The 21886-nt window shown below is 38.4% G+C and overlaps 1 protein-coding gene across 1 annotated transcript in view; it reads left to right on the top strand.

The window, feature by feature from the left end:
* enox1 (ecto-NOX disulfide-thiol exchanger 1) overlaps positions 1–21886 on the top strand; it is a 99919-nt gene that overhangs the window by 68206 nt on the left and 9827 nt on the right. The window contains exons 11-12 of the mRNA XM_044366220.1: positions 6011–6067; positions 14122–14224. Of these exons, the coding sequence (XP_044222155.1) occupies positions 6011–6067; positions 14122–14224 (160 nt within the window). The remainder of the gene's footprint in view (positions 1–6010; positions 6068–14121; positions 14225–21886) is intronic.

Genomic DNA, 21886 nt, shown 5'->3' with positions numbered 1-21886 from the left:
TTTGGTTATTGGTCCCGGTTTCCGGGTGGTACCCTGTAATGATTAAGTCATATTCAGAATTTTATTCATTTTTATAATTAATCATTATCTATGATAATGATTAACTCTGATAATGATTAATTATTGCTAATAACCAGCCATGGTCCTCACAAATTTGATAGTTGGTGTCCCCATGTGAGGCTCTCTAATGGTGTCCTGTATTATTAATTCATATTAATAATTTCTAGCTTTTATGAATTATTACTAATAACCAAACGCACTCCTACCAGATCCAAAATGAGTTTTTACCCTATTTTGATTGGAATCAGTTCAACTCCGTCAATTGTGTCATTTCCGGTTGCAGACTGTTTACTGATAGCGTTTTTACTGCTCTCAACTCAGTTACTTTTGCTATATTCTTCATTACTGTGGATAATTCCCACCAGTTTAAATGCACCCACTGTGCATTTAAACTTTCACTAGTTCTGCTCAAGCACTCTTAGCTCTCTCCTTCCTTTAGAGACTTTTCTTGCTAATCCCACAGTTGTTGGTTATTTTAGCTCAGCAGTTAGCTTAGCAGCTAACTTAGCTAAGCAGTTAGCAATGGCTTCTCTCTCTCCCTCTCTTCCTCTCTGCTCTCTCTTGCTCAGTCTGTCATATGTTTAGCTATTCCTCTGCCTCCTTTAGTGATAATGGTATGTGTAATAAATGTAGTTTATTTGCAGTGTTGGAGGCAAGGCTCAGTGAATTGGAAGCACGGCTTCACACCATGGAAAACCAGTCATTATCTACTGTAGTTAGGCATCCCCCAGTAGCTGATGCAGGCCGACCTAGCATAGCTCCTACTCCCCCGAGCAGCTGGGAAGCCAGGGTGGCGTGGTGACTGTCTGAAGGAAGCATAGCCCTAAGCAGAAGCCCATGGTTCACCATGGTAAATGGACTGTACTTGTATAGCACATTCCTAGTCTTCCGACCACTCGAGTTCTTTTACACTACGTGTCACATTCACCCATTCACACACACATTCATACACTGAATGGGTACATGGGCTATGCAAGGTCCCAACCTGCCCATCAGAGGGAACTAACCATTCACACACATTCATACACTGATGGTACAGCCATCAGGAACAATTTGGGGTTTAGTATCTTGCCCAAGGACACTTTGACATGCAGACTGGAGGAGCCGGGAATCGAACCGCTGATTAGTGGACAACTCACTCTACCTCCTGAGCCATAGCCGCCTTACCAACCAGTTCACGTTTTTAACAGGTTCTCCCCACTCAGTGACACATCCACTGAGAAACCAACTCTGATTATTGGCAGCTCCATGGTGAGAAATGTGAAGTTAGCGACACCACTACTGCAATAACAAAATAGGAGAATTAAATGTGGACTCTTAAACATTAGATCTCTGTCATCTAAAGCCATATTAATAAACAATCTAATCTCAGATTATCATACTGATTTATTTTGTCTTACTGAAACCTGACTGTGTCATGAAGAATATATTAGCCTAAATTAATCCACTTCTCCCAGCCATATTAATACTCACATTCTTCGAGACACTGGCCAAGGAGCTGGAGTTGCAGCCATTTTCAACTCAAGCCTAATTATCAACCCTAGACCTAATTTAATTATAACTCATTCGAAAGCCTTGTTTTTAGTCTTTCACACCCAACCTGGGAAACTTTACAGCCAATTCTATTTGTTATAATGTACCAGCCTCCTGGCCCATACTCTGAATTTTTATCTGTATTTTATCAAACTTAGTCCTTAGTAGTGATAAAGTAATTATAATAGGTGACCTTAATATTCATGTGGACATGATAATGACCCTTAGCACTGCATTTATCTCATTATTAGACTCAACTGGCTCCTCTCAGAGTGTAAATAAACCCACTTACTGTCTTAACCACACCCTCAACCTTGTTCTGACTTATGACATTGAAATTGAACATTTAATAGTTTTCCCACAAAATTCTATTTCATCAGACCATTACTTAATAACTTTTGAATTCCTATTACTGGACTACACGCCATTAGACAAATTTAAGGGAGCAATTCCATCAGTGAATTCAGTGCCGTGTCTCAATACAACAGAGGACTCTTATGCTAACTTTAGTCCCTCCCAAATGATCATCTTGTTGATAGTGCTGCAGGCTCATTGCGAATGACACTGAACTCCAAGCCCCTTTAAAAAAGAAGATAATAAAACAATAAAGGTTAGCTCCATGGTATAACTCCCAAACCCGCAAATTAAAGCAAAAATAACGAAAATTTGAAATGATATGGCATTCCACCAAACTGGAAGAATCTCACTTAGTCTGGCAAGATAGTCGTAAAACATATAGGAAGGCCCTCTGTAATGCCAGAGCCATCTATTGCTCATCATTAATAGAGGAGAATAAAAACAGCCCTAGGTTCGTTTTCAGCACTTTGGCCAGGCTGAGAAAGAGTCATAACTCTATTGATCCATGTAGTCCTATAGCACTCAGTAGTAAAGATATCATGAGCTTCTTTAATGATACAATTCTAACAATTAGAGACAAAATTCAACACTCTCTGCCCTTAACAGGCCCCAATTTATCCACAAACACAGACACCTTAGAAACAGCTGTGAAACCTGACATATATTTAGACTGTTTTCTACGATCGACCTTCCTGAACTAACTAACAATTTCTTCATCTAAACCGTTAACCTGTCTCTTACACCACATCCCAACTAGGCTGCTTAAGGAAGTCTTATGCTTAGTTAGCACTTCTTTACTAGATATGATCAATCTGTTTTTAGTAACAGGCTATGTGCCACAGTCCTTTAAAATAGCTGTAATTAAACCTCTTCTTAGAAAGCCTACTCTTGATTCAGGCGTTTTAGCCAACTGTAGACCTATATCTAACCTTCCCTTTCTCTCTGAGATCCTTGAGAAAGCAGTCACCAATCAGTTGTGTGACTTTCTACATAACAATAGTTTCTTTGAGGATTTTCAGTCAGGATTTACAGCGCATTATAGCACAGAGACAGCACAAGTGAAAGTTACAAATTATCTCCTAACTGAATTGGAAAAAGAACTTCTCTCTGTACTTGTCTTGTTAGATCATAGTGCTGCATTTTACACCATTGACCATCACATCCTATTACAGAGACTGGAACATTTTTTGGCATTAAAGGAACTGCATTAAGCTGGTTTAAATCCCATTTATCAGATTGATTTTAGTTTGTACACGTTAATGATGAATCCTCCATGCAATCAAAAGTTAAACATGGTGTTCCAGAAGGTTCTGTACTTGGACCTACAATATCCAACTTATACATGCTTCCTTCAGGTAATATATAATTTATATATAATAATATATAAATAAATTCAGAAACACTTTATACATTTTCATTGTTATGCAGATGATACCCAATTATATTTTTCAATGAAGCCAGATAAAACCAATAAGCTAACTAAACTCCAAGTATGCCTTAAGGACATAATAACCTACAAATTTCTGCTACTAAACTCAGACAAAACCGAAGTTATTGTGCTTGGCCCTAAACACTTTAGAAACATATTATCTAATGATATAGCTACTTTGAATGGCATTACCCTGGCCTCCAGCTCCATCATAAGGAATCTGGTAGTTATCTTTGATCAGGATATGTCCTTTAACTCCCACATAAAACAAATTTCAAGGACTGCCTTTTTTAACTAACGTAATATTGCAAAAATCAGACACATCCTGTCCCAAAAGATGCAGAAAAACTAGTCCACGCATTTGTTACTGGCTGGATTATTGCAAGTCCTTATCATCAGGCTGTCCTAACAAGTCTCTAAAGGCTCTCCAGCTGGTCCAGAATGCTGCTGCACATGTACTGACAAAAACTAGAAAAAGAGATCATATTTCTCCCATTTTAGCTTTGCTGCATTGGCTTCCTGTAAAATCCAGAACAGAATTTAAAATCTTTATCCTCACCTACAAAGCCCTTAATGGTCAGGCACCATCATATCTTAAAGAGCTCATAGTACCCTATTATCCCACTAGAACACTGCAGTCCCAGAATGCAGGCTTACTTGTGGTTCCTATAGTCTCCAAAAGTAGAATGGGAGGCAGAGCCTTCAGCTATCAGGCTCCTCTCCTGTGGAACCATCTTCCAGATTTGGCCCAGGGGCAGACACCCTCTCTACATTTAAGAGTAGGACTTCCCATGATGCACTGAGCTCCTCTCTTCCTCCTCTCTTCTCCTCCACGTTGTGGATGTCGAGGGGCATGGCTGCGGGTATGAGGGGCATGGCTCCGGGGAATGGTGCGGGGATGGTTGCGTGGTCCTGTGGGTGTCCTGCCTCGACACCTTCTCTGGCTATTATTGCTATTATTATTACTAGTCATATCTTTATTATTATTATCATTGTTGTTGTTATTATTGTTGTTATTATGCTTCTCTGTGTCTCTCTCCCCCCTTTCTCCCTCCTTCCTTCTTTCTCTCTCAACCCAACCGGTCAAGGCAGATGGCCGCCTGCTTAAAGCCCAGTTCTGCTTGAGGTTTCTTCATGTTAAAGGAGGGGGGGTTTCCTTACTGCTGTCGCCAAGTTCTTGCTCATGGGGGAATTATTGGGTCTCTGTAAATTAAAGAGTAGAGGTCTAGACCTGCTCTACGTGAAAAGTGTCCTGAGATCACTTTTGTTATGATGTGGCACTACATAAATAAAATTGAATTGAATTGAATCGAGTTGGGATGAAGCCTCCAAATGTACTGTTGAGCTAACCCCAGTACATTTAGATCGATGTTGTTAAAATATCAGTGTTGATTAATGTACACTGTCTACAAACCAAATAAATAAGGGAATAGTAGTAGAAAACAGTTGAACACAGAAAATTAAGCTGTAGCTGTAGAAGTTTCTAACAAGTTCCAGTAAAAGCACTACTCATGTACAGTATCAATAAGATATATTTGTGAAATAAACAGATACAGATACAAATACAGCTTTGTATTACAACCGTAGTACATGGACAGTGTCAGACTCCTTGTTGACTCGACTCCTGATCAGCTCAAAGGTCTGGCTTTTAATTATGTGATCCACTTTGCCATAAATCCTCATTCAAATTCGATAAGGGAGGCAGATTGATGGCTTAAGGCTGAAGATGAAGAAGTGTATTTGGCCATATTTGACGCTTTTTGGGACACATCCTGAAATACATTACCCACCTTGTCACCACTGGAATCAGTTGTAGCTGACATGAATTCAAGTTGATGACACTACCACCTTTAAAGGAATAGATGACATTTTGGGAAATAAACATATTCACTTTCTTGCTGAAAGTTAGATGAGAAGTTCATTCTCATGAAGTTCATTCTCAGGTAAAAATGAAGCTACAGCTAGCAGCCAGTTAGTTTTAGCTTAGAAGACTGGAAACAGCAAACAAAATATGCAGAATCTATAAAGCTCCCTAATAAACATGTAATATCTTGTTCGTTTGATCTATGAGAAATCTGAAGTGAAAAAACAATTCATAGTTTCACAGGAGGTTTTGTGCCAAAATATTTCTTGGCAAGGATCAGTTGCAAGGAACTAGCGGAGACATGTGAGGACTCAATGCTCACCCAATGCTCTCATCTCACTCAAAAAAAGCCAATAAGCCCATTTCCCAAAATGTTTAAGTTCTGTTCACACATTCTGCCTTTTGATCCTAAGAATAAATTAGGTTTTCTTAAAAAAAAGAATTCAAAATTTCAATTACACAGGGAGCATCCTCCATATCAGTGCGAATACAATAAAAAGAAAAAATGAAGAAAAATATAATAAAATATATAAGACAGAGAAATGAGTAAAGTTAAGTGTGTCACTTTTTCAATCATACATGTTTTGGACATAAACTTCAATCTGTTAGTTTGTGTTTGTCTGTTGTACACTCACACTCATACAGAGCCATATATAAAACAACAGCTAAGACAACACACACTCAATTGTCGCGGATAAATTTTTGTTCTCACTCTGGGATTCACTATGACTGATCAAATGTCCTGTTCTCTCTCTCTGTCTCTTTAGGTGCTGAAAAATAATGGGGAGGCTGTGGAGAGGACCAATGGAGAGCTACATGAAAGGGTAAAAACTGTGCTGTAGGCAAGACATAAGCACACACCAGAGCAGGCTTTAAGTGTTTGAGGTCAGTTTTAAGTCCGGCTGAGACTGTGCATTTCAACGCAACTTAATTTTTTTCAAAGTGAAAACATTTGTGCTACAAATTAGTATCTCTTTTTTGCACTTCATTCTTGAAAAGTCAAAAAAACAATGTTGTACCATTATCTCTCATACAGATGACTAGAAAACAAGAAATGTTTCTGAGCTGGCCAATAACATAAGACATGGCTAATACTAGAGCGCAATTATAAATTCAGACTGCAAAATCTTTACAACTACCTTCAACATTACCATTATTATTAACAATTACCTTCTCTCTGGAATGAGAGAGAGTGGCTCACCATACATGGGCTACTGAATACATCTCAAACTTGGACCTAAAAAGTGGGAAATTTTGCAAAATAACCTTCAAATAATCTTCAGAAAGGACGAGGTAAAGAAGAGGTAACAGCATTAATCAGCAAGAACAGAAGAGGAAATAGCATCTTTAATCAGAACAACCGCTAACTGCTACTTGCCACTGTTACCAACTTTGCTTTGGAAGCAAAGGACAAACTGCACTGAGGAAGCTAACAGAAGAGTTATTTTGTGAAGATAAGAAGAGAAATTAAGGGGTCGTTGCTGGTGGAATTCTTTCTCTCTCTCCATGAAGTGGTGTGATGGCGGCGTGACGACATTTGCAGCAGCCTCTCCTTGTTCGGACCATGCAATGTCTTTGTCCGTCTCTACGTCTACATCTGTGTCATCGTGTGAAGTGCAAGGTATGTGTCTATGATCATCAGTTTGTTCTAGACATTTGTAACAAAGACTTTTGCTACAAGAAATACTGTCTGGGAGCTAAATCGGCTGAGCGTGCTTGGTGTGCTACGCTCAGTGGACCCAAAGGAGACCATAGACTTGCCTGGAGCTGCACTGGAAAGAAAACATTGAAAGAAGTGTGACAGGAAGCGGAAGCCTCGGCAAGCACGATGAAGTACAAGCTAGGCTAACTGTTAACCCTTACAAACCAGCACTTCCAACAATCATGCTGCCTAATGTTCTCTGGACAGCAAAATGGACATCAGTGCTGGTCACTCGATGACATGCAAGAGCTGTCTACATTGAACTGAGACATTAACAGTCTTTATCCTATCTATTGTTGTTACACTGCTGTGGGCTGGGAGGAACAGCATTTTGTTTTTTTTTGTGTATACAAATACACAAGAAAATTATAGTAAACTAAATCTTGAATCTTGAATCTTGAACACATACTCTGAAGAGTGACATGAGCAGTAAAGCAAAATAAAACTGTAAACTCACTTTTTTACTTCACTTAAAGATCCCCTCCAGACATGTTTTAATACATGTACAAAAAACTATAAACAAAAATGTGACAAATAAATCATTTCCCACAGCAGACTAGTCCAACTCAAGTCTCAAATCCTCATTTTCCAAACCTAAATCCAATTCAATTCCAAGTCTGAAGTGTAGAGCTCTGAAACCCTGGCTCTTAGAAAAGATGCTTACAGGCTACTTATTTGTTTTGCCAAATAAATTTTGTGAAAAATGTAATTGCTGTCTGGTTTATGTTCTATGGCAACATTTTTTCCCAGTGAAAGTGCAAAGTGCAGGAGTTTGATACTGGAAACCAGCGTTCATGTCCTATGTTGAGTTATGTTTAAGCAACAAAAGGACTTTGGTTAGAGTGGAGAAGATTGTGGTTTTGCTTAAGTGCTAATAAAGTAAAGTTTTTAACCAAGACCACATCTTTCCCAAACCATAATCAAATACTGTATACCATAACATAACTGTAAAAACCATTAATCATGCAAGCCCATATTGTTAAGGAAGAAAATATTGTAGGAAAGCAAATAAAATACTTTGTCAGTGTTTGCAGATACCTTAAGTGTGAACATTTTGCAAAACACTCTATGAAAGCCCTGGGAGGCAAGTGAGAAAAAATATTCTATGTCTGATCTAAATTGTTTCCTCTCCTGTGTTTATGATTTAAGGACAGGTGAAAAAAGGTTTTGCCTGGATAATCTTTCTAAGTTACTTTTTCTTTTCGTTTTTGAAAACAGGTGAAAAAAAGTTTGACAGGTGAAAAGAAAGTTGTTTTTTTGTCAGGATCATGTTTCTTAGTGTTTGTTGTAATACTTGTTTTGGCCACAAGAGGCTGAGGTGCACCACTACCCCATGTTCTAAATAGGACTAAAAGCATTCATGTTTTCTTCCTTGATGTAACATTGCCCAAAATTTTAGAACTGTTGTTGTTATGAAAATGATGAAAGCCCTATGATCTTTATCTCTCTAGATACCAGTAGAATCAAACCATTTCAGATATCCAATCTGCTTCCATGAAGAGACTGCATAATCTACTTGAGTTACCCTGACTGGCCCATCAGTTAGTTGTCAGTAGTTGTAAAGGATATCAGCTGGTTAGTCCACAAACAAATCAATATGCTGCACATTGTACAATCGTTATTGTGTTTCACATAAAAATATTCATGAGGTAAGACTAACACAAATAAAGTAAAATAAAATAAAATGAAGTTTGGCTCAATGCTCCAATATGTGTGGATAGCTTGGGTCATACTTTGTAACACATCAGCTACGCACAGCTGATCAGGTTTGAATTTCTCCCAGACAGAGTGTAGGTTTCATTCTGTCCTCTGTGAAACAAGACAGCATCATTCAGAATCATAGTTGGATTGGATAAGGTCTTATGTATCTGGTCATTCACAATGTGTTCGTATCAATAATGAATCGTCATCAATAAAATTTTGCAAAATGGGAGTGCCACAAGGTTCTATTCTTGGGCCACTGTTGTTCAGTTTATACATCAATGATCTCCCATCTGTTTGTGAGGATGTGGATATTCAGATGTATGCTGATGACACAGTCATTTACACTCATGGGAGAGATGCTGAACAAGTGGCCCCTAAGCTTTCATTAATGCTTCATAAAGTTGCCAAATGGCTGAGTGACTCATGTCTTCCCTTGAATGCAAAAAAAAAGCAGTGACGATTTATTTTGCTAATAAACAAAAACAAACCATGTATCCACAGCTTAGTATTAATGGACAAATAATCAAAAACATTAACAAGGTTAAATATTTAGGTATGACTTTGGATTCCAACTTGACCTCTGAAAGCCATACAACATACAAACAAGCTTTAAAATTGTTCGATGGGAAATCATTAAATCATCATCATTGTAACGTATTGTCCAAATACAGTTTCTCGAGTTTTGAAAATCTCATTCTGCTTTCAGAGGTTCGATTGGTATTCAAGATAATTCACAATGCTGTTCCTCCACAACTGCAGAGCTTTTTTCAGCTCAGCTCTGAGCAAATGAGCAGAACCTCTCAATCTGCTCTAAACTCAGACTTACACATCCCTCTGCGGCAGACTACTTTTGCATAATCTTCTTTTTCATTTACAGCCATCAAACATTGGAATATGCTTCCAGCTGAGCTTAAAACTTGCACAGACTTTCATTTTTTTCCCATGGTGCAAAAAAATGGATAATGAGCAATCAGTCATATCAACATTAATTTTACAGTGATTCAGATTTTAAATTGTAATGAATTGTAATTCTATAGTTGTACTGGATGAATGTGCTGGTATTTATATATTGATGTGTGTTTTTAGGTCTGTTTGTAGAATTGTTTGTGTGATAGAGACTATATATTTGTCTTGCATGTAAATTAATGTTTTTATTATCTGGTAATTGTTCTGTGTACCTGCCCAGGGACTGCAGATGGAAATTAGCTAATAGATAAATCTGGCATAAACATCTCTTCTCATTTTGAGATGAATGTTTTTATGCGTGGTTCTTGTTTAATAAAGACTAATAATAATAATAATAATAATAATAACAATAATAACAACAATAATAATAATAATAATAATAATAATAATAATAATAATAATAATAATAATAGTTTTATTCATTAAATAAATAAAAGCTTATTAAGCTTACATGGCCTCCTCCTTCACTGTCGTGGCTTACACCTCCAGGATGAAATTATTGGACCCACAAGTCAAATGTTAGACTTCCCTCAAGAATATAAAACAAGTAAAAATGAGCTGACTGCCCTCAAGGGTGATTTACATTGGTCTAAGTCATTGGTTCTCAAAGTGGAGTCCGGGGACCAGGGGGTCCCCATAAAAATGGGGAGTAGTTCAATTTTGTTAGTTAGCACAATGCATAAGAATGACTATTCTGATCAGAGGTTTCACTCTCTCCATGGTTATCTCCCCACCTACATTTTGGACAGTTGTGGAATTCTCTACTAAATCATATCTTACAACTATCTGCTCTGATAGGGCTCCTTGGGACAAAAATCAAAAATTGATATCACATATCAATTTTGGGGTCCTTGACATGAAAAGTTTTCCGAACCAATTGTCTAAGTGCCAATGGTTCAACTGTCAACTGAAGGACTGATTAAGAATAAGCAGCACATTATAATTGCAATATTAAATAAACAGCATCGATTTCTATATCATAAATGTGAATAATAACCATATTAATTATTAATCATAAGGGGTGAAGTGTCCCCATTACCATGACTAATGTAACAGTAAACAAATGTTAGCTATGCAGTCGACTAAACCTTGGTCGTCGCCGTTCGTTAGCCATGAACATTATAGTTTCCACTCACTAGCTATCAGTCTAATGGCTAACGTCAGTATAGTTAACACTAAAAGCAGATTAGCGCTGATTAAAAGCCAAAAGAAAGACATGACAGTAATGTTACATAACTTGCTAACACACAATATACAGTATGCACCTTATGTTTAGAGTGTGTTGTATCTATATACCTCCTGGCTGTGGCTCACTAATCGGAAGATTGGTGGTTCAATCCCCGACTCCTCCAGTCCGCATGTCAAAGTGTCTTTGGGCACATTAATGTGTGAGTGTTTGTGTGTATATATGATTAGAACTCCTCCTGATGAGCAGGTTGGGACCTTGCATGGCAGCCTCTGCCATCAGAATGTGTGTATGAATGGATGAATGTGGAATGTAGTGTAAAGCGCTTTCAGTGGTCGGAAGACTAGAAAGGCGCTATATAAATGCAGTCCATATATTGATTGCTAATGATAGCCAATGGGATAGAGATCATAGGGCTTTTATAATTTTCATAACAACAGTTGTAAAATTTTGAGTTATTTTACATCAACATGTCTTCTGTAAAAAATGCAATGAGATTGAAAAACACAATTTTCATTGTAGTGAATCTTTAAACTCTTGCTTCCAGAATGTGAAGTAGCACCGATTAAAATTCTTTCTAGCCAAAAGAAAGACATGACAGTAATGTTACATAACTTGCAAACACACATGGAGAAGTTGAAACTCACCTGGAAGAAAACATGAATGCTTTGCATGAATCTAGTCCCATTTAGAACATGGAGTAGTGGTGCACTTCAGTTTCTTGTGGCCAAAAAAATACAACAAACACTTGAAAATGATCCTGACAACCTGCCAAAACTTTTTTTTCCAACTTTTTTCACAGATGAAAAAAAAGGAATTAGAAATATTTTCCTGGCAAAACCTTTTTTTCACCTGTTCTTTCAACTCAATTCAATTTTTATTTATACAGCACAAAATCATAACAGAAGTTATCTCAGGGCACTTTTCACATAGAGCAGGTCTAGACCATACTCTTTAATTTTCAGAGACCCAACATTCTCACATGAGCAAGCACTTGGCGACAGCGACAAGGAAAAACTCCCCTTTAACGGCAAGAAACCTCAAGCAGAACCGGACTCTAGGTGGGCGGCCATCTGCCTTGACCGGTTGGGTTGGAGAGAAAGAAGGAGGGAGGGGGAGAGGGGGGAGAGAGACACAGAGAAGCATAGTAACAAGCGAAGCTGAAATGGGAGAAATATAATCTCTTTTTCTAATTTAGTTTTATGTGGGAGTTAAATGACTTATCCTGATCAAAGATAACTCTCAGATTCCTTATGGTGGAGCTGGAGGCCAGGGCAATGCCATCTAGAGTATATCATTAATTTATGTGTTTCTAAGGTGTTTAGGGCCAAGCACTATAACTTCAGTTTTGTCTGAGTTTAGTAGCAGAAAATTGCAGGTTATCCATACAGATGCATACAGATGGATACAGATCCTTAAGGCATGCTTGGAGTTTGGTCAACTGATTGTCAACTGATTGGGTTCATCTGACTTCATTGATAAATATAATTGGGTATTATCTGCATAACAATGAAAATTTAGTGTTTCCGAATAATATTATCTAAAGGAAGCATATACAAGGTGAATAGTATTGTTCCAAGCACAGAACCTTGTGGAACTCCATGTCTAAATTTTGCATACATGGAGGATTCATCATTAACCTGTACAAACTGAAATCAATCTGATAAATAGGATTTAAACCAGCTTAATGCAGTTCCTTTAATGCCAATTAAATGTTCCAGTCTCTGTAATAGAATGTGATGGTCAATGGTGTCAAATGCAGCACTACGATCTAACAAGACAAGTACAAAGAGAGATCCTTTGTCTGATGCAGTTAGGAGGGCATTTGTAACTTTCACCAGTGCTGTCTCTGTGCTATGATGAGCTCTAAATCCTGACTGAAAATCCTCAAATATACTATTGTTATGTACTTCCTAAGTCATAAACACAGGAGAAAAAACAATTCAGATCAGACTCAGAAAATGGATCAGCAGATTTTTTTTCTCTCTCTCTTGCCTCTCAGGGCCTACATAACATGTTACATAACATGCCATCATTAATAAAAAAACATCACCTGGATGGCATTTCATTTCTCTCAAATGTATTTACTGTTTGCAAATTAGCAATTTATAAAGGTTACTCCAGAGGCCTGAGGCCAGTGCGTAGGATCCAAACCAAAAGTTAACATGCATCAAAAAAGACATAAATGGTGCATGCCAAAAATGAATCAAAAATCAAACAGTGCACTTATGTCTGGATACATTTTCCCTTTATAAATCACAATCAACTTGAAAATGCATGCACACGGACAAAACCTTGTATCCCACCCCCTACACTCCCATAATTAACTATAAATGGTCAATGCAAAAGCCCTCATTAATGTTGTTATGCATATTGTTTCTGAGGAGAACAGCAGTATTATTAAAAACAGAAGAAGGTTTAAGAGGCTGATAGCTGGTAATGCTTGACTGATGAGACCACACACTGAATTTTTAAAACACAATAAACACTGTATTTAATTCAAATCCTAATCCTAACTTAAATCCTCTCTAATTTACACAGTCAATATGACTGCAGGTGGTGATGAGATGTTGGATGAGGTGACTAGAAGACAGAGTGTGTTGCAGCTACTAAGGCGTCTTTATAAATATTTTTTTTTAGTGAGAAGTGGCATATGCATCTTTCCAGCTCCATTTTGTGCAATAGTTATAAATGAGGCCTTTGATACTCACACAGTAGAAATAAAGTATAACCAGGTCTCAGAGGTCAGAGTTCATGAGAGTGTTGCAATGACACATTAGTGTAAACATTAGTGGTAGAAAGAGAGTGTAGAGAGTTCAGGCATGTTATTTTGGTCAGAGTGAACAGAGTGGCTTGTGGTGGTTTAAGTCTCCTTTGCAGTCTCTCACAGCACTTTACTGACTTTCAAAGAACCTGGGGAAGTCAGTATGTACATATACACACATATGTAATGGGAGATGACATTTTAGCCCCAAACCTGCTGAACTGTAAACTGATATAAGTCAGAAAGACATTGATAGATAAAACATGCTACATGGCCTGTTTTCACTGTCATGTTATCTTAAAAACCCTGGAATCTAGTCTGAGTGGTAAGCTATGATGCTCTTTATTAAATGATGATGTTTTGCTTGCATGAAAATGTGTGTGTATGTACAGTTTGTATATTTAAGTGCCTGTTCCTCCATCACAATATTCTTGTGTGTACAGTATGTGCTGTTAGTTTCTTTGTGTGTATGGTACATAGACTCTGCACTGTTCTTGAATATACATTTGCTCTTATGTTTTATCCGTGTGTGCAATATGTGTGTGTGTTTTCACAGGTGGTCAATGGGTGTATTCCTTCGCTGTACCACAGCAGAGAGAGGAGGAGTGAGGTCATAATGAGAGGAGGGGTCGCGTCAGAAAAAGAGGCGCTACTTCTGGGTAAATATGAACCAAAAAAAGAAAAAGAAAAAAGCTTCCAGCTGGTCAAACACTTCCTCTGATTGTGTTTTTAAAGTCCAAAGAGAAGTTTCATCGATTGCTCTCAAATCTTGAATAAATGGGGAAAAAATCCTGAACAATTTAATAGAAATTGTAGAATAGAAATAAATGTTGCCCTTGCTGTCTGTTTCCTACTTGTTTTAATTTTTGACGCAAAGTCAGAAAAAATCCAATATGCAACTGGATCTTATAGCCACAAGGGGGCACCAATTTGTTAATTAACATTACACTCGAGATGATTTTGGAACAAATAAAATGTTACTACACAATCACCAAAAAAAATATAGTTCTGCTCTCTGATCAGCCATCAGAACATTACCAGATAGCTAACTCTCATTGGTAAACCCAAGTTACCAATGGGATAAACAGATGATTGACTCACTTTAAAATACAGATGACGACTTGAGCAATGTTCTCTTTTTCACAACATGAGACATCAACTGGCAACACGCTAGCAGACTGCGCTGGCCAATCAAACATGATGAGGAACCACACATTCCTGGTAGATTCAAGGATTCAATGTTTTATTTGTTAAGTACACAAGAAATGTGTAGTGAAATGCACTTGGCTGCAGTTGTTTCTCCTGTTCATGCTGACCACAAAGAGATCTCCTCTTAAAGCAATTTAAAGTCATCAGTCTGCATTTTAAAGTTCAGCAAAAGGTAATATGAGGCTTCAGTAGTCATAGTTAGTATAAATGTCTGTCTTTGTTTTACTGTCCCCCTGCTGTGGCTCAGGAATCAATCATCTATTTGAAAAGCAAAGAGGGGATTTCCTATTTTGATCATTCCAGCTGTGTGTGTTTCTTTCAAAACCCGAGTGACCTACGCTCACACTGTACCTGAACGCCTCTTGTGTAGACACACAAGACGGAGCACCCACTGCTGCTGCTGCTGCTCTGCTAAACGTGCTGCTCACATTAAGCTTTCTGTGTTGGACTGGAGTTGGAATAAGAAGCTGGAATAGTCTATTTCTGGGTGGTGGAGATCCTTCATAATCCTGCAAGCTGTGGTTCTGCATCTTATGGTGTACAAGTCTGCAAAGTGTGGGGTGTATATTACTGAATTACTTTGTAGCATGAATGCTGTATCCTACAGTTAAACTCACAGTCATCAAAACAAAGGACAGAATGCTTGTAGCTGTGTTAACTCTCTAAAGAAAGTAGTAAAATCCTGTTCCGTAACATCATAAACTGCTGTGCAGTGTTTTGCCATTTGATAAGCCCTTAAACTTCCAGGATCATATTTCCTACCTGAAACAACATGCCCACACAGCCCCTCTGCATGATCTTTAATTTGGTGCTCGTTTCAGTCTGAATGCTTGTGATATGTGATAATGCACTTCAAGTTGTCCTGAAAGAGTAGGAGGCAAAGGACACCATCACACCAAGCATCTCCTCTTCTAATCCAGACAAGTTTGGAGGAAATACTTTGCATTGTTTGTGTTCTTTGCCTCCTCCTTGTCTGTTACTTATGTATATCTTAACACCTCTTCATGTATTATTGCTTGCATAATAGTTCATGACTGGAATGAAGAGTAGTTAGCAAAAGTTTCTGTTTAAGAACGTCTTGAGCTTGCTCACCTCTCCATTATTTTATCCAAAGAAAATGTTGGTATATAACATTTTGTCCACTGAGTAGTTTGCCTCTGTTCCTATTGGCTCTGCAGTGTTCTGGTGTTTCCAGTCCAAGAACGGAGGTGAATATGTGAGTGATGTGTGTACAGTGATTCTTGCGTGGCTTGATTTTGTTTCCATCTTGTGCGTCGTCCTTCTCCAGATGTATTATGCACATACTGGGATTATAAAATCTTTGACTGGAATTTACTAACAACTATTGGACCAAATTTAGTTTCCAAAGAAACTGTGCAGGCCGTTCTATTCATCCTTCATGTAGGAACATCCCTGTTGACTGAGTTAAGTGCACAGCAGAGCTCTGTGTGTGTTTGTTAGCATAACATTTAAGATGACTGAACACTCACACCCCCACGCATAAATGAAGTGCAGAAAAGCACTTGAAAATTCACTTCAGCTCATACCACTGTCATCATGTTCACACATGCACTAACACACACTTTCTGGTGTCTGGGGTTTCGGGGGGCTTTCAACCACAACCACTGAAGCAGATTAAACCTCCTACGACAGAGGGGAGTGAAACACAAACTGACTAAACCCTGCTGTCTCTCTTTGCCTTTGTCTGTCTCTTTCTCTCTCAGATGCATGTCTCTTTCTATAGTCTTTCATGCATCTCCTCTGTGTAAGACCCACACAGCAGCTGGACTGAATTCTTCTTAGCTGCTTTTCTTTCTCTGTCGTCTATATCCCCATGTTATACAGTACATGTTGCAGTACTGAGAAAGGCATAGTGAGTGATCTGTAGGTCTGCTGCGTTTTTGCAATAAAGCTACTGCTTTGTCCAGAAATGAGGTAAGCAGGAGAAACAGCAGCACATTTATCTCTCTTAGTGGTGCCAAGAAAATCCAAATATGAAGGAGAGAGAGGAGGCATGGCTCTCTATCTTCCTCCCTGGCTGCCTGTAATCTGCAGTCTCCACAACTGCTGCTACTGTGAGATTTTCATTGGACAGCAAAATGTAAAAAGGCACAAGTGGCCCGTTTTCACACACAGCTAAAAGGGGCTGATAAACACATGGTTTTCAGCCTCAGCCTAGCCCCTACCAGAGGATCTCAAGCTGCACTGAGGCTTGTCAGCAATCCGGACATATAGTCTGGGGCCAAAACCGTACCTGCCGTAAAAGTAATGATTAAAATCTTAAAGTCTGTTCTAAAACATACAGGTAACCAGTGTAGGGATGCTAGAATAGGGGTTCTTTTGTTGGATCTTGTGACAAGTCTTGCTAGGACATTCTGGACCAGTTGGAGTTTGGAAAGGTTGCATTGACTCAGACAGCATTAAAGCAAGTTGCAGTAATGTAACCAGGACATAATAAAAGGATGGATGATAGTTTTCAGGTTCTTTTCAGATAGGCAAAAGGCTCAATGTTTTGAAGTCGCAGGAAGTGTGGATGACATTGACAGACTTCACATGACGATCAAAGCTAAGTTTATTGTCAATTTCTACAATGGGTGTTAATGCATGAGGACAGAGAGCTTAAGAAGGGCTGACTAACGTGATTAAAGGAAGAGTCAGGACCAATGATTTATCTGAGTTTAACTGAAGAAATGTTTGTGATAGCTGATTTAATATTATATTTAATATAATACTATAGCTGTTGAAATCAAAAGAGAAATAGATCTGGGAGTCATCTGCACAGGAGTGGAAACTGATCTGGTGCTTTCAAAAGATTTGCCCCAGAGGTAACATATAAATGGAGTATAACAACGTTGTTCTTGGTTGTTGTAGTGTTCCGGAGGAGTGGCTGCACTGGGAATGATGACATCTCAAACTTGGACCCAAAAAAGTGGAACATTTTGCAAAATAACCCTCAAAAATCTTCAGAAAGGACTCTGTAGAAGAAATAATAGAATTGATCAATATTGTTACCAATATTCCAAAGGAGAGAATATTCCTGTTTCAGAAGAGATACACCTGATGGAAGAGGAGGAAGGGTGCTTTTTTATGTGAGAGACAACATCAAATGTGAATGTGTGGTTTACAATGTGGGTAACACATTAGAATATGTTAGGATAAAAATAATGTCATCCCAACAAATGTCTTTTAACATCATAGGTGTCTATAGGCCCTCTTCTGCGGATGACACTTTCTATGATCAACTCACAGAAGTCTTGAAAGAGTGCAATCTCAACAAAGAATTACAGGACAGAATAACAACAATCATAACAATAATAACAACAGCAGCAATAGCTGGGGAAGGACACCAACAGGACTGCAAAGGCTCGGCCCAGAACCCAGGGTTTCCTGAGATGAGAAAGCACAAAAAAACTCCAGGGAGGAAGCCAAGCTAGTAACATGCATTGATGGTACATGGATGCATACAGATGGAGAGGAGGAGGAGGAAAGAGGAGCTCAGTGCATCGTGGGAAGTCCCCCAGCAGTCTAGGCCTATAGCAGCATAACTAAGGGCTGATCCAAGGCGAGCCTGGCCAGCCCTAACCATAAGCTTTATCAAAAAGGAAAAGTTTAAGCCTACTCTTAAATGAAGAGAGGGTGTCTGCCCCCTGGACCAAATCTGGAAGATGGTTCCACAGGGGAGGAGCATGATAGCTGAAGTCTCTGCCTCCCATTCTACTTTTGAAGACTGTAAGAACCACAAGTAAGCCTGTATTCTGAGAGCGCAGTGTTCTAGTGGGGTAATACAGTACTATGAGCTCTTTAACATATGATGGTGCCTGACCATTAAGGGCCTTGTAAGTTAGGAGAAGGATTTTAAATTCTATTCTAGGTTTCACAGGAAGCCAATGCAGCGAAGCTAAAATGGGAGAAATATGATATCTTTTTCTAGTTTTTGTCAGTACATGTGCAGCAGCATTCTGGCCCAGCTGGAGAGCCTTTAGCGACTTGTTAGGACAGCTTGATGATAAGGACTTGTGATAATCCAGCCTAGAAGTAACAAATGTGTGGACTAGTTTTTCTGCATCTTTTTGAGACAGGATGTGCCTGATTTTTACAATGTTACGAAAAAAGGCAGTCCTTGAAATTTGTTTTATGTGGGAGTTAAAGGACATATCCTGATCAAAGATAACTCCCAGATTCCTTATGGTGGAGCTGGATGCCAGGGTAATGCCATCCAGAGAAGCTATATCATTAGATAATGTGTTTCTAAGGTGTTTAGGGCCAAGCACAATAACTTCAGTTTTGTCTGAGTTTAGTCACAGAAAATTGCAGGTCATCCAGGTCTTTATGTCCTTAAGGCATACTTGGAGTTTGTTTAACTGATTGGTTTCATCAGGCTTCATTGATAAATATAATTGGGTATCATCTGCATAACAATGAAAACCTATGGAATGTTTCCTAATAATATTACCAAAAGGAAGCATATATAAGGTGAATAGTATTGGTCCAAGCACAGAGCCTTGGAGGATTCATCATTAACATGTACAAACTGAAATCGATCTGATAAATAGAATTAAAAACAGCTTAATGCAGTTCCTTTAACAACAATTAAATGTTCCAGTCTCTGTAATAGGATGTGATGGTCATTTGTGTCGAATGCAGCACTAAGATCTAACAAGACAAGTATGGAGAGAAGTCCTTTGTCCAATGCAGTTAGGAGGTTGTTTGTGACTTTCTCCAGCGTTGTCTCTGTGCTATGATGCGATCTAAATCCTGACTGAAAATCCTCAAATAAACTATTATGTAGGAAGTCACATAACTGATAAGAGACTGCTTTCTCAAGGATCGTAGAGAGAAACTGAAGATTAGATATAGGTCTATAGTTGGTTAAAATGCCTGAATCAAGAGAAGGCTTCTTAAGAAGAGGTTTAATTACAGCTACTTTAAAGAACTGTGGTTACTAAAGACAGATTTATCATATCTAGTAAGGAGGTGCTAACTGAGGTAAGACCTCCTTAAGCAGCCTAGTTGGGATGGGGTCTAAGAGACATGTTTATGGTTTAGATGAACAAATCATTGAAGTTAGTTCAGGAAAGTCGACTGGAGAAAAACAGTCTAAATATATGTCAGGTTTTACAGCTGTTTCTAAGGTTCTAAGGTGCCTGGGGATAAATTGGTGCCTGTTGAGGGCAGGAATTGGTGAATTTTGTCTCTAATAGTTAGAATTTTATCATTAAAGAAGCTCATAAAGTCGTCACTACTGAGAGCTATAGGAATACATGGATCAATAGAGTTATGACTCTTTGTCAGCCTGGCCAAGGTGCTGAAAAGGAACCTGGGACAAGAGCTCATAAAAATATAAAAACAAAAAACTGTCCAGTCAATTCAAGAGGAATTGAATCGTCTTATTGCTGTGGGGACGAAGGATCTCCTGAATCGCTCCGTTCTGCAGCACAATGAGAGGAGCCGACTGCTGCAGCTACTCCTCTGTCGCTCCAAGAGGCTGTGGAGAGGGTGTCTGTTATTGTCCATTATAGCTTTCAGTTTGTTCAGTGTGCCTCTCTCCACCACAGATCTCCTGCCCAGCACTGAGCCCACTTTTTTGACCAGCTTGTCTAATCGCTTGGTGTTTTTGTCTGTAAGGCTGCCTCCCCAGCACACTGCAGCAAAAAAGAGTGCACTGGCCACCATTTCATCATTTCCACACACACATGAAAAGATCTCAGTATCCGCATATATATGTGTGTGTGTGTGTGTGTGTGTGTGTGTGTATATGTATGTATGTATGTATGTATATATATATATATTTTATTTTATTTATTTATTTATTTATTTTTTGTTGAGTCTGTATATGAGTTAAGGAAAAAAATTTACGAAAAGGAGACTGGACATTGTTCCTATAGATGCCACAGGCCAGGTTTTCGAGCTGATAGAGACTAATGAGTTACAAGTAAACAAAATCATAAGCTCCTTAAAAAGCTCCAAAAGTAGAGATGCTTTCCAATTTGACACCATGTTTGTCAAATCACACAAAGATATTTGAACTCCCCCTATTGCTCATTTAATTAACTTGTTTTTAAACACAGCTCCTTTCCTGATGACTGGAAATGTGCCATTGTCACGTCTATTTTTAAATCTGGAGACCACCTTGAAGCCAGTAACTACAGATCAATAAGTATACTGCCAGTACTCTCAAAGGTTGCTGAGAAAGTTGTCATTAAACAACTGACAACATTTCTTAATACAAGCAATTTTGGTGTACATTGTATGCAATTTGGCTTTAGAGCAAATCATTCCACCGAAACTGCTACCTTGCACTTAATAGAACAAATTAAATCAAGACTTGACAAAGGAGGAGTAGTTTGTGCTGTATTTTTACATCTGCGTAAAGCATTCGACACAGTCAATCAGGATGTTTTAATATCAAAACTCTCTAAATTTAACTTCTCATCTAGAGCACTGGCATGGCATATTTATCTAATAGGATACAATGTGTTAAAGTTGGTGACACACTGTCCAGTAACATGAAGTGCACTGAAGTGTTAGGTCCCCTATTATTTAGCCTATATATTAATGATCTCCCTCACCAGTGTCATGATGTAGAACTACAAATGTATGCAGATGACACCATTGTGTACACACATGCAAAAACAGCTGAGTTAGCTGTTGCTAAGCGAACAATTGCATTGGAAAGGATCACACATTGGCTTGATCAATCATGTCTGAGTCTAAATGTGAACAAAACAGGTATGTTTTTCTCTAAAACCATGGTACAACCTCCTAACACTGATATTTTCATCAAAGGTGAAAAGATTGACATAGTTACTGATTTTAAATATCTTGGTGTGACACTGGATCCAAATTTGAACTTAAAGAAACATGTTTTAAAAAATGATTAAAACCACCTAAGTACAACTTAGCAAATTTTAGACATATTAGAAACTGTCTCTCTTTGGACGCAGCCAAGATATTTATGGATACTATGATTCTTTCCCATATGTCTTATTGCATCTTGAGTCCTTGAGTCCAAACAAACTCTAAACTCTCACATAGAGCAGGTCAAGACCATACTCTTTAATTTACAGAGACCCAACAATTCCCCATGAGCAAGCACTTGATGACAGCAGCAA

This window comes from Thunnus albacares, chromosome 11, assembly GCF_914725855.1.
Source record: "Thunnus albacares chromosome 11, fThuAlb1.1, whole genome shotgun sequence".
NCBI classification, from domain to species: Eukaryota; Metazoa; Chordata; class Actinopteri; order Scombriformes; family Scombridae; genus Thunnus; species Thunnus albacares.
The sequence above is the reverse complement of the archived record's forward strand: the minus strand, read 5'-3'. Positions and strand labels throughout refer to the sequence as shown.